Genomic DNA, 14,591 nt, shown 5'->3' with positions numbered 1-14,591 from the left:
ATGACAAATCCTTCTGAGCCGTAGCCTCCCTCTTAAATAACAAATAGTTACATTATGATGTATAACCACTGAATTTTACCCACATTTGTCATGTCTGCTTGATGGATTCCGTCTTTCTTGCTTAAGTGATACCAGTCCTGAAGAAAAGTTGACATAATCAATTTCAGTGACTTCCTCTTCGCAGTCCATTTAAACCAGTCATAATGAAACAAAAGTTAATTGTCAGTTGTATTCAATGCTCATCTCATTATAACTTTTGTCAGTGTGCTGTATACTTACCAATTGTTCTAATTTTCTCCCAATTGTTCAATTGTGCTGATTCACCTTGTTCCAAAACATCCTTTCCAAGTTCTTCCTCAGAGGAAGATTTGAGGTTCCAATCAGTTTTACTCCTGTGGATTTCCTCTTTCCCTTGTACCATGTCACTTGTATCTTCAAATACATCACAGGTGAGATATTCTCCTTTACAATCTTGTCAACATCTGCCATAAGTTGAGTGCGGTCACTGAGGTGCTGCCTCCCTCTACAGGCTCTGACCATCTGATTCAGAGGGTGATTCTCATCCATGTGTCCCCTCTTGTCTTCATGAGTTGTCAATACCATTGAGTAGTCAAAGGACCGGTCACTGAGGGTGTCTAGGATTGTCCTGATTCTGTCTCCCTCTTCCTGTGTGAACTCCTCAGGCTGCAGCACCAACAGGAACACATGAGGTCCCGGGTCAGACAGAGTGACACACCAACGCAGATCCTCTGAGAGTTTGTCATGTGACATGTGAGGGTCTAACAGGTCTGGAGTGTTGATCACAGCTATGTGTCTTCCCTCCATCTGACCCCTGACTCTCTCACAGCGACTTCGTACATAGTTAAGGTCAAATACCTCTCTTTCCAGGATGAAGTTCCCAACACTCTTCTTAGAGACATTCTTGCCGAGCAGCACAATCCTTAACTCTGTAACATAAACACCACCACAACGTTATTTAAAATGTTTGCCGTAAAACTTTGTTGAAAATGTTGACACTAACATTTTTGTTTGCTTTTCTTTCAGGATTACACCATGAACATTATGCAACATATTACAACAAAACATCTATTCTATTCTCTACACAGAGAAATACAAAATCTGTTGATAAAAGTCTGATATTTTATTGATCACTCACCCTTTCGGGGCAATAATTCCACACTTTTGCATCTCTGTGCCCCTGGATTCGAGACTGAAAACATATCAAATGTACACAATCATCAGTATTTTGTAAAGTTCTTAATGTTGATTGTCTACTTATTTTCTTCTGAAGTAATTTTATGTTGAGTAGCTATGTAGGTTATTGGTAAGCTAATTTAATGTCATATCAATGTTATTGTGAGAAAACAATTCTAATAAGTTATAAACAGCTTTTGAACATGTCAGGGTTTCTAAACTTTGAAGGTACAGGATTGACGGCCGTGAAGTAATATAATTCAGGTTGACTGACAACCCATTTCCTGTTCAGCTGCTGCTAACGTTAGCTACTGTTCAAGATGAAAAGAGCAATTTTTCACTGGTCAGCCCATACATTTAGCTGTTGTCAACAATAAAAACATCATACCTGATAATTATCTGGTGAAAAGTGCCTTTGTACTAGGATTCTGAAGAGAAATTCTAACAGGAGGGCGTTGGATGCTAGCTAGATAGATAGTGTAGCGATCCTCGCTATATGAGCCACATTACACTGTAAAAAATACTGAGCTAGTTCCACCTGAAACAAAAAGGCAACTATTTGCATCTGCTTATTGAGGATTTCCAACATGATGATTTTTAAAAATATATTTTTCTGTTTCGCAAACACTAGTATTTTAAGTCAAGCATAAAAAAATGTCTAAGGTCCAACTTCATTGTATAAAATATAGAACTGTTATTGTACATTAGATCTACAGTACTTAATCTTTCTGATTAGTTACTTTCATTGACAGTATTTTATTGTTAAACATGACATAATGTACACTATTTCATCGCTTTACATTTTTATACACTTTACCAGGAATTGTTGAGTGCAATGCTCATTCCACTAGCATTAAATGGAGGGAAAGCATTGTAGCTTGACCTATTTGCCTCTGTCAAGAGTAGCGCACATGATCTTACTAATGGTGAGAATGGGTGGAGAATGGGTGGTCTCATCATTTAATGTCAAATTGTTCGACAGTTTTGATATCCGTTCATCATGATCCATTATATATCATAGCACAACAAACTGTTTGATACTAATATATAAATGTGCTTTTGGTTCTTCAAACATGCATACAACATTGTGTAAAAGTATCGTAAAGTAAAAATAAAATCTCCACAATCCTCTGAAAACAGAGCCACGTGGCAAGTTGTTGAAATAACATAAAATTCTTAAGTTTAAATCAAATGTATTTATATATTTTGTTTGTTGCTCCAGAGCCTTTCCGTCCACCTTCACACTCCTGGCCAGACTACACTCAATAATAGGACCTACTGAAGAGATGAGTCTTCAGTAAAGACTTGAAGGTTGAGACCGAGTCTGCGTCTCTCACATGGGTAGGCAGACCATTCCATAAAAATGGAGCTCTATAGGAGAAAGCCCTGCCTCCAGCTGTTTGCTTAGAAATTCTAGGGACAATTAGGAGGCCTGCGTCTTGTGACCATAGCGTACGTGTAGGTATGTACGGCAGGACCAAGTCGGAAAGATAGGTAGGAGCAAGCCCATGTAATGCTTTGTAGGTTAGCAGTAAAACCTTGAAATCAGCCCTTGCCTTAACAGGAAGCCAGTGTAGGGAGGCTAGCACTGGAGTAATATGATACATTTTTTTGGTTCTAGTCAGGATTCTAGCAGCCGGGTTTAGCACTAACTGAAGTTTATTTAGTGCTTTATCCGGGTAGCCGGAAAGTAGAGCATTGCAGTAGTCCAACCTAGAAGTAACAAAAGCATGGATACATTTTTCTGCATCATTTTTGGACAGAAAGTTTCAGATTTTTGCAGTGTTACATAGATGGAAAAAAGCTGTCCTTGAAACAGTGTTGATATATTCTTCAAAAGAGAGATCAGGGTCCAGAGTAACGCCGAGGTCCTTCACAGTTTTATTTGAGACGACAGTACAACCACCAAGATTAATTGTCAGAGTCAACAGAAGATCTCTTTGTTTCTTGGGACCTAGAACAAGCATCTCTGTTTTGTCCGAGTTTAAAAGTAGAACGTTTGCAGCCATCCACTTCCTTATGTCTGAAACACAGGCTTCTAGCTAGGGCAATTTTGGGGCTTCACCATGTTTCATTGAAATGTACAGCTGTGTGTCATCCTCATAGCAGTGAAATTTAACATTATGTTTCCGAATGACATCCCCAAGAGGTAAAATATATAGTGAAAACAATAGTGGTCCTAAAACGGAACCTTGAGGAACACCGACATTTACAGTTGATTTGTCAGAGGACAAACCATTCACAGAGACAAACTGATATCTTTCCGACAGATAAGATCTAAACCAGGCCAGAACTTGTCCGTGTAGACCAATTTGCGTTTCCAATCTCTCCAAAAGAATGTGGTGATCGATGGTATCAAAAGCAGCACTAAGATCTAGGAGCACGAGGACAGATGCAGAGCCTCGGTCTGACGCCATTACTTAGGTCACTTACCACCTTCACAAGTGCAGTCTCAGTGCTATGATGGGGACTAAAACCAGACTGAAGCGTTTCGTATACATTGTTTGTCTTCATGAAGGCAGTGAGTTGCTGTGCAACAGCTTTTTTTTTTTTTTTTTTGAGGAATGGAAGATTCGATATAGGCCGATAGTTTTTAATGTTTTCTGGGTCAAGATTTGGCTTTTTCAAGAGAGGCTTTATTACTGCCACTTTTAGTGAGTTTGGTACACATCCGGTGGATAGAGAGCCATTTATTATGATCAACATAGGAGGGCCAAGCACAGGAAGCAGTTCTTTCAGTAGTTGGAATAGGGTCCAGTATGCAGCTTGAAGGTTTAGAGGCCATGATTATTTTCATCATTGTGTCAAGAGATATAGTACTAAAACACTTTAGTGTCTCCCTTGATCCTAGGTCCTGGCAGAGTTGTGCAGACTCAGGACAACGGAGCTTTGGAGGAATACGCAGATTTAAAGAGGAGTCCGTAATTTGCTTTCTAATGATCATGATCTTTTCCTCAAAGAGTTCATGAATTTATTACTGCTGAAGTGAAAGCCATCCTCTTTTGGGGAATGCTGCTTTTTAGTTAGCTTTGCGACAGTATCAAAAAGAAATTCGGATTGTTCTTATTTTCCTCAATTAAGTTGGAAAAATAGGATGATCGAGCAGCAGTGAGGGCTCTTCGATAATGCACGGTACTGTCTTTCCAAGCTAGTCGGAAGACTTCCATCTGGAAGGGCACCAAGTAATCTTTGGGTTGTCTGAGAATTTATAGCACGACTTTTGATGCTCCTTGGTTGGGGTCTGAGCAGATTATTTGTTGCGATTGCAAACGTAATAAAATGGTGGTCCGAAAGTCCAGGATTATGAGGAAAAACATTAAGATCCACAACATTTATTCCACGGGACAAAACTAGGTCCAGAGTATGACTGTGGCAGTGAGTAGGTCCAGAGACATGTTGGACAAAACCCCCCGAGTTGATGATGGCTCCGAATGCCTTTTGGAGTGGGTCTGTGGACTTCTCCATGTGAATATTAAAGGAAATATTAGGAAAATTGAGTAAGTTAAACACTATTTACCTTGTAGTTGTTTTTACACATAATTAGTTGTTTAAATTATGCATTGAACTTATGTTGAATTATTATTTTAATTTTCTTGGTTGGTGAAGTGAAGAAAAGTACTAATTAAATTCAAGTAAAAATGACAAGTACATTTTTTTATGTCAAAACATTTTCAAGTATAATTTACTAACCAACTGAATCCTTTTTTTACAGTTTACAATTCCCACCAAGTGGATTAACCCTATTGGCGCAATGCATAGGGTGTTGGCCTTTCACGCGAGCGACCAAGGTTCACTTAGCCCAAATAGATAAGGCAAATGACACATCCAGGAAGTCTCTAGCTCAAAACCAATTGCTATATACAGTACAAGTCAAACGTTTGGACACACCTACTCATTCCAGGGTTTTTCTTTGTTTTTAATATTTCCTACATTGTAGAATAATAGTGAAGACATCAAAACTATGAAATAACACATATGGAATCATGTAGTAACCAAAAAAGTGTTAAACAAATCAAAATATATTTTATATTGAGATTCTTCAAATTAGCCACCCTTTGCCTTGATGACAGCTTTGCACACTCTCAACAAAATTATGTGGACATATTGAAGCAACATCTCAAGACATCAGTCAGGAAGTTAAAGCTTGGTCGCAAATGGGTCTTCCAAATGGACACTGACCCCAAGCATACTTCCAAAGTTGTGGCAAAATGGCTTAAGGACAACAAAGTCAAGGTATTGGAGTGGCCGTCACAAAGCCCTGACCTGAATCCTACAGAAAATGTGTGGGCAGAACTGAAAAAGCGTGTGCGAGCAAGGAGGCCTACAAACCTGACTCAGTTACACCAGCTCTGTCAGGAGGAATGGGACAAAATTCACCCAACTTATTGTGGGAAACTTGTGGAAGGCAACCCGAAGCGTTTGACCCAAGTTAAACAATTTAAAGGCAATGCTACCAAATACTAATTGAGTGTATGTAAACTTCTGACCCACTGGGAATGTGATGAAAGAAATAAAAGCTGAAATAAATAATTCTCTCCACTATTATTCTGACATTTCACATTCTTAAAATAAAGTGGTGATCCTAACTGACCTAAGACAGGGGATTTTTACTAGGATTAAATGTCAGGACTTGTGAAAAACTGAGTTTAAATGTATTTGGCTAAGGTGTATGTAAACCTCTGACTTCAACTGTAGATATATCAATATTTTTCTCTTTCTATGTCCTTGCTTAATAGAATGTTGATAGTCATTTTCAAACCCAAATAAGTTTGGGGGATATTACATGTTTAGAAATATAAACTGGATAACAATAACCACTTGTTTCAGGTATTTCCTGTAAATGTATTTTCCAAAGACAGAGCACTGAAGCATAGAGATTGAGGATGGCCATACTAGACGAAAAGCAGTTACCCAAGATGAGCCCCAAAATATATATTATATATATTGCTCGATGGGTAAATTTAATTAGATATGTAGGCCAACTATATGAATGATACATTACAGATAATGATGAACATAAGGCCTACAGATATATTTTGAAGGATTTACTGTTCTTACCTTTGTCTCTGAATGATGCAGCGTTCGCCATTTCATTCTTAAAATGTCTGTACTGGGCCAGATACATGAAAGTGAAAGTTGCAGTAAGACATGGTCCTACCTGTTTAAAGGAGTTGTGGAGTTTTGTTGAGTTTTGTGGAGAGACTAAAATTTACATGTTGAATTTGTTTCCAAACCACTAACTTGATCTTGATTTGTAATCAGAGTAACAATAGGACTGAATGTTCTCCACCTGGCATACATTACATTGCATAACCAAGTCATCTCAGTGAATTAAACCCAGCTAATTAAGCCATTAAATACCTTGCAGTTAAAAAATAAAGCACATACCAAACATTCTGCCACTTTCCAGTGGAGTCTTTTAGCAAACATTTTTCAATAAAAATGTATTTATTGTAAAACTCAAATTGCTTTGATGTATATTTCAAATAAATGTAATATTTGATTGACATTGGGCAAATACTGTACACATCTCCAATCCCACATCAAAGTAATAAGCTAAATTACTTGGTTTGATGTTACTCTGAAGTGATTTGAGATGGTTAGGTAGATCAGGTTAGGCAAAACAAAACTGTAAAGACAGAATGCTAAAATGTCTCCAGGTATATCAAGACTGTAAACTCACCTTTCGCAATGAAAAACTTCCTCCACAAGGTGGCACCAGTAACCAGAGAAACCTGGGTAGTGTGCTGAAAGTTTTGGATGCCAAAATAACTGTTTCTTGCATAAAAGGGGATACCTCTTGTATAATAAGCAATACCTTTCTGTGGCTTCATCTGGAAAACAACTGTATGTTTTGAAATAAAACATTGTTTATTTGTCTAGATATCCTTGGAGTAAAATGCTGTGACTATTGACTCCCAAAAAATGTTTGTATTGCCTCAGACACCAATCAGTTTAGTCATCTAGCAAATTGAATTGGTGCCTGCATTCCGACGAATCTGCCAAAAAAGTTGAATGAACAATATTTTATTTTGAGGAACTGAGATAAAATACTCTGAATAGAGCAGAGAATATTTGGAATCAATTTCACGCTTCTGTGAAGACTAAATGCTCTGAATTATGTTATTATGATATTATTATGATAAGTTTCTAGCAGCATCTCACAATGAATAACATTTGTAATTAATCATCATGGTTGTTGTATTTTGTAGTAATTATTGGCTGGTAATGAATCGTCGTCTTAAATACAGTAGAATGGGAAATGCTTGAAGCTGTATTTCCAGCTATCTGGCAGGGTGTGTGTTACCACATAGGAATTCCACTGCCAGAGAAGAAGTAGAACAGTGAGGGAAACTCCAGAGGTCATTCCTTTGTGACATCACACCAGAGACAGAGCAATAGAGATAATGTTGCTTCATCTCTGCTGTAATGTCAACTTGGAATGTGTCACATTGATCATTCAGTGTGTTTTTCCTTTTTTGAGATGATTGAAATTGCCTTCATCTGTGTGTCATTGAGTTATATGCCCCAAACAAGATGGGGCCTAGTTTTGCTAGAGCTGTAACTATAACCAGTGTGTGTGTGTGCGTGTGTGCGTGCGTGTGTGCGTGCGTGCGTGCGTGTGTGTGTGTGTGTGTGTGTGTATTTGTGCAGGTGTCTGTCCATGTACACTATATAAAGAGGAGATATGACCACAGTGACACACAGTTGGCAGACAACACTTCTGATTAGACCTACACCAGCCAAACACTATGTATTTAACAAAACTATAAATCTAGATATCTTGTAGAATACTGCATGTTGGATATACCTCTATGTAGTGTTATAAAATGGTCCATCCCTACCATGGTGGACCCGAGAACCCAGGCCACAACCTACTCCAGGAACACTGTCAATACCACTGATCCAGAAAAGGCATTTCTAGGTCAGGACTGACAGTAGCCTACAGATTTAAGGAAGGTAGTACTGATACTAACCAAACCATCTGCTACAGTATTTCAATGATAAAAGTTTAATGTTATGGATAGACATTATACATTGAGAATGATATGAAGATAGTAACCATAGTTACATATGAAAGAGTCAGTGGAGGTTGTTACACACAGGGGCTCTGTTACACACAAGAGTTGTGAGTTAGGCCGTGGGTTGCAGAAGAGTTGTTCATTAGGCCGTGGGTTGAAGGGTTGTGCGTTAGGCCGTGGGTTGTAGAAGGGTTTTGCGTTAGGCCGTGGGTTGATTAAGGGTTGTATATTAGGACGTGGGTTGAAGAAGGGTTGTGCTTTAGGATGTAAGTTGATAAGGGGTTGTGCTTTAGGCCGTGGGTTGAAGAAGGGTTGTGCTTTAGGACGTGGGTTGAAGAAGGGTTGTGCTTTAGGCCGTGTGAGAAGGGAGACAAGTTAGCAATTAAGTTATAAAGTCACATCCATATTCATGTGAAATTTTTTCCTCTGAGTTTTCTCTAGTGTTCGATACCTAAACATTGTGGTGCCTCACAGCAGGCTAGCAAACACATAACAGTGTAGGAAGATCCTGTGGAGATTTTCCCATATTATTGCTAGTGCTTTTCAGATCTATTTCTACTCATAAACATTCGCTGCAGCAGTGAAGAGGGGCAAAGCAGCCTAATTGGTTTTGCTGGTGTTATTTCAGTGCGCTTTGCTTCAGTGTTTTGAGGCCATTATTAAAGGGATAGTGTTCTCCAAAATCAAAGTTTATCCAATGTTTTCAGATCAAAATAGTAACCTAATGGTGAGATGAGTCTCGTGTCCCACACAATATTTTGTGTAGGTCCAACTCCAAAATGAATGAGAAAGATATGCGCCATCTTAAACAGGGGTGGGCAACTCCAGTCCACGACGGCCTGATTGGTGTCCCACTGTTTCTCCATCCCTAGAAAACACAGCTGATTAATCTGATTACATTCTGAACTGAAGATCATGATTAGGTGATCATTGGAGTCAGGTGTGTTAGCTGGGGCAAAACTGTGACACCAATCAGGCCCTCGAGGACTGGAGTTGCCCACCTCTGGTCTAAAATGACCACATTTCAGCTATTCACTTTCTTTATGTATCAAGGTAAAACGAATAATGCCAATAACCTCTAGTAACATCAACCATGTCCACTGTGCTGATTGGCGGAGGATCCGAACTGTTCTGAAGAGGGGGTGTGTATCTACCTATTTTTCATGACTCACCCGTCACATTGTCCAATGGAGCGCTTCTGTTCTAACAGACAGTATTGATGATGGCTGTCAGGAGAACTGATCAGACTTGACTGTGCACTTCTTTCAATCATTAGCTGCGTGGCACAGAGTCTTTCAAACACAATCAAGCTGTGAGGAACATTGAGGCGCTCTGACAGCCCTTGTCATCGATCTATCCCACTTCAGTACGCCTGCCTGCCAACGATGGGCAACTTAGGGGTAACAGTAACACTATCAGATAGTGTAGAGAGCAGATGCGAAAGAGGGAAAGAAAGTGTGTGTGTGTCAAGTCAAATGACATTTTATTGGTCACATACACATGTTTAGCAGATGTTATTGCAGGTGTAGTGAAATGCTTGTGTTTCTAGCTCCAACAGTGCGGTAATATCTAACAATTTCACAACAATACACTCAATACACACAAATCTAAAAGTAAAAGAATGGAATTAAGAAATATATAAATAAATATTAGGACGAGCATGTGTTCGTGCACTTGCGTGCATGTGTAACCAAGAATTTAGCTTGTTATTCACTTGGCAACTCCACTCAAGTATTGTGGTGCAGATTCTAGCTGACTTGCATTGGTCGTTCCTCCCTAAGTCATGGCCTTGGCGGCTGGAGAAGACCTAGCGTTAGCCCGGGGTGCTTGAGTCAGCATTGGGGCTGCGTTTGTGCTGACTTTACCTCTGCAAGTCCTCAGCACCCCATGAGACCCTATAGGAATATAATTAGCTCAAACAGGGCTAGCTAGGTTTGGTAATGAGGCTAAACACAAGCAGTAAAAGGCTTCAGCTCAGAGAGATAATACAGTGTTTTAAACCGCAGGATACCTGGGTTTCAAACCCTGGTCGGTCACATTAACCAATTGAAATGAGCCTTTGTATACGTTCATGAAAAGGCAATATTAACTTCAACTTGGGTGGAACAGTGTCTGTCTGAATGTTTCTGCAGTTTGAGATGCAGTACTGTACATTTACATTCAGTACACGAATGAGTAGAGAGTAGCGGACTGCAAGAAATATGTTCATCAAAGTTTAATACAAGATAAAATCCCATAGCCTCAACAAGAGAATGTGAACAAAGTTTCTTGGTTCACTTGTCAAGATGCTGATTCAATCTCAAACGTTTACATTTTTGGGGCGAAGGATCCCAATAGATACAGAACAAGAATGTCAATGTGGACAGAGATTAGAGTTTACTCGGTGCTTCACAGTAGCTGTCTGTCTCAGCCTTTCAACAACACAGCTACAGTCTAACAGCAGACGTTAGACTGCTGAACTATCTGTCTCCCAAAGCTCCATCTAAAGTAACATAAGTGGGGCCTCCCGAGTGGCACAGCAGTCTAAGGCACTGCATCGCAGTGTTGCGGCGTCACTACAGCCTGGGGTTCGATCCCAGGCTGTGTCACAACCGGCTGTGACCGGGAGTCTCATATGCCGGCGCACAATTGGCCCAGTGTCGTCTGAGTCAGGGGAGGGTTTGGCCGGGGGGGGCTTTACTTGGCTCATCACGCTCTACTGACTCCTTGTGGCGGACCGTTTGCCTGCAGGCTGACATCTATCGTCAGTTGAACAGTGTTTCCTCCGACACATTGGTGCAGCTGGCTTCTTTCTGGATTAACTCCCATTGGAGAGTTGCAGCGATGGGACAAGATCGTATTCATGAAAAAGTGGGTAAAATTACGAAAAAAAATTATAATAATAACAAAAATGTCCACACGGGGTAGGTGGAATATGCCCTGAAGACTACCATTAATTCGTTTTGACTCTCATGTTCCATTTGTTCATGTGCATTTAGCTACTCACATAAAAAATAAGAAAAAATGCAGAGCAATGTGAGCAATCCGAGTTGTAAACTGTGAAACAGGAATACACCGATGGAGGGAGGCAAACTGACCCCTACTGTGCACGTATTCAGAACAGTTCTTTTGTTTGTTTCTGTGTTTTTATAGTCTGTTCAGAAACATATTACCCAGCACAAAGGCTCTGCACCAGATGTCATGATCGACTACCAGATGTCATGATCGACTACCAGATGTTTGCCAGATGTCCTGCTAACAACATTGTTGACGTTGACCAACTGTCAGAGGAATTCACTTTCTTTTTAACAGGTGTGTCCTAAACGGCCATGCAACTGTGACCCCTGCCCCTAGCGTTTTGTTTGGGAGACGCCCCCCCCACCCCTCCCCTCGCCACCACAACTACGTACACACACTCAAACAGGTACTCAAACCTCTCTGTGTGTGTGTGTGTGTGTGTGTGTGTGTGTGTGTGTGTGTGTGTGTGTGTGTGTGTAATTTGCATATAGCCTGCAACGTAGCAGCAAAAAATACATTTCCATTCAACAATGGATAAGAAAATGATATTCAATGTTATACTGTATAGCAGTTCTGAACTTAGCGTGGGGTTTGAGGTCTGATAAAACGACACAGTGTGTGACAGGTCTCAAGAGAATGGTGACAGAACATGAATCAGCCTGCCCTGAATGGAGGAGCACTCTGAAACTATCAACATCTCAACTTCCATTGAGCCAGCTGCCAAGAAGATGATTCTTTTCAAGATTCGATTTAAGATGGAGCTCCAGCTCGCTGCTTTTTGAAATCTATAAAAGATGAACTCAGTTCTTTTCATCTGTGACATGTGGGAGAGGAGTGAGAGACAAGAGGGAAAGAAGAGGCGTAGATAATAATAATAATAGATTCTGGTTCTGAAATTCCGATACTAACCCGTACAGAATGACATGTAAGGTAACTTTAAAGTACCTGGGTTCAAATATGATGTGATTTAAAGAAAATACTTTATCAGCGTTTGATTGAGCTTGCCTGGCTTAATGGAATCCAATGGAATAGTTCCAAAAAACTGCAAACCCATCTGCCACTCCAGGCATGCTCAATAAAATTCTCAAAATATTAAAAACAAAAATCAAATACTATTTGAAACCATGGTTTGCTGTATGCACACCCAAACTCTTTGATAGAGTATGCACATGGTGGTATGGTATTTTAGATACAGATACAAAGTGCAGACAAGTGGATGCAGGATAACTTTGTCATTTCTATCAGTAATGCCTTTGTCCCCTTTTATACAGAACTCAAGAGTCTTTCTCTGTTCTGGTCACATGACACATTGGGAATTTATAGGCTTGTTGTGAAGAGAATTACTGAATTACTGCATTACTGAATTACTGCATTACTAAATTGATGCATTACTGAATTACTGCATTACTAAATTACTGCATTTCTAAATTGATGCATTACTGAATTACTGCATTGCTGCATTACTGCATTACTGAATTACTGCATTGCTGCATTACTGAATTGCTGCATTGCTGAATTACTGCATTGCTGCATTGCTGAATTACTGCATTGCTGAATTACTGAATTACTGCATTGCTGCATTACTGCATTGCTGCATTACTGCATTACTGAATTACTGCATTGCTGAATTACTGCATTACTGAATGTAGCAGATTTTCAAAGCTACTGGTTTTTGTCATTATATTCCACCTCTGATCATATTTATTTTATTCATTCTATACGTTGTGTCTGTTAGTGTTTCAGTACATTTACAACATTTTAATATTAAAATAATAATTACAGTTGTACTCACTACTCAGCTTGCAGTTACTACTTTAACACAGTGAAGAACAACATTGTGTACTTGGTTCAATTCCCTCGTATCTAGGACAAAGCAAAGAAAATTCATTTTCCAACTTCTACAGAACTTAAATTAATCAAGAGCTTAAGAACTCTTAAGTACTCTTCAGGGTTGAGCAGAGCTCTGTGCATCTCTACTAATGTGTCCTGGGGCACAACGGGTTTCATATAGAACTTTAAACACTCTTTCCCCATTAAACTTCTGCATAATGGTGAAAGAATTGCAGTTAAGTAATAACTTTCCCTTCCCTGATGAAAATGTCCCACAACATAAATATGTATGCATGTTTGTACAGAAAGACCTTGCTTTGTACACATTTAAAAGGTATGGCTGGCAAAACCATAGAAATAAAATAGAGATATCCGTTCTATAAATACTATTTCTATGGGCAAAATAAGGCCAGTTGGCCAAATGATCTCTTAAGGCAAGGCCTTTGCATACTAATTTACCAACCAATAGTTTGACACTAGGAAATCCACACCTCTGTCCTTCCCTCTTGTAATAAACTAGTGTAATTTAAGAGTCCCTAAGGCATGACAGCTAATTCCACTTCGCTCGGCTACTGTATTGATTCACAGACTGTCTACTCCTACCTGATTTACATTGAAAACAACAATCTCTCTGGGTTGGAATGAACACGTTTTCCAAATGAAAAACCAGGGGACACTGCTAAACAACAGAGGAAAGAACATTGAGATATTTTTATTTTGTATACTCATACAAATTCATGACTTTGTGTAAGTGTTACTTCAGAATGTTGGCAACTTAAATTGTTTACTTAGTTCAGTATTATTTTGAGTGCTGCGACGTCAACATGCTGGTAACACACTGTCACTCGAATCACAGGACAAACACAAGGTCAAATTTGTATCTCTCAGAGACGTCCTCATGAACGCCTAGGCTTTATCTCAGAGGGCTAACACAGTCTTGTGGAGCGGCACAGGAGACCCTATAAGGGCAAAAGGTGAGACCCAAATGCAGACACAGGAGGTTGACCTCCGATATTTATTATAACAATAAGGGGTAGGCAAAAGGCAGGTCGGGGACAGGCGAGAGTTCATAAACTAGGTCAGAGTCCAAACAGTACCAAGCGATAGGCAGGCTCAATGTCAGGACAGGCAGGGGTTCAGTGATCAGGTCCGAGTCCAAACAGTACAAGGGGATAGGCAGGCTCGAGGTCAGAATGAGCAGAGTGGTCAGGCTGGCGGGTTCGGCGTCAGGACAGGCAAGGGCCAAAACCAGGAGGCCTAGGAAAAACAGAGACTGGGAAAAATAGGAGCTAGGAAAAATGCTGGTAAACTTCGCAAAACAAGACGAACTGGCACAGAGAGACAGGAAACACAGGGATAAATACACCGGGGATAATAAGCGAAACCTGGAGGGGGGTTGGAGACAAGCACAAGGACAGGTGAAACAGATCAGGGCGTGACAGTATGCCACCTGGCGTCCTACCTGGGCCCATACCTGGTTGACCAGGGTGTCGGCGGTGGAAGTCAGTGATAGGTGCTGGATCCGTGACAGACCCAGGTTTCGAAACA

General features: G+C 40.0%; 1 protein-coding gene across 1 annotated transcript; it reads right to left on the bottom strand.

Annotated features, from left to right (window-relative positions):
• Positions 1 to 306: 306 nt before the first annotated feature.
• On the bottom strand, positions 307 to 6,283 carry LOC145877476 (GTPase IMAP family member 2-like). The gene is made up of 2 exons (XM_082973052.1): positions 6,253 to 6,283; positions 307 to 947 (listed from the first exon to the last, which is right to left on the bottom strand). Exons 1-2 carry the CDS (start codon positions 6,281 to 6,283, stop codon positions 307 to 309), a joined length of 672 nt encoding a protein of 223 aa, XP_082829178.1.
• Between the last annotated feature and the right edge of the window lie 8,308 nt (positions 6,284 to 14,591).

This window comes from Salmo salar, chromosome 03 (assembly GCF_965601325.2).
Source record: "Salmo salar chromosome 03, fSalSal1, whole genome shotgun sequence".
NCBI lineage: Eukaryota > Metazoa > Chordata > Actinopteri > Salmoniformes > Salmonidae > Salmo > Salmo salar.
The sequence above is the reverse complement of the archived record's forward strand: the minus strand, read 5'-3'. Positions and strand labels throughout refer to the sequence as shown.

Excerpts from the sequence above, each read along its gene's own strand:
- LOC145877476 (XM_082973052.1), bottom strand. The coding sequence starts at position 6,283 with ATGGCGAACGCTGCATCATTCAGAGACAAAG. Across the intron at positions 948-6,252 it reads TGCATCATTCAGAGACAAAG|AGTTAAGGATTGTGCTGCTC; the intron begins GTAAGAACAGTA and ends TTTATGTTACAG.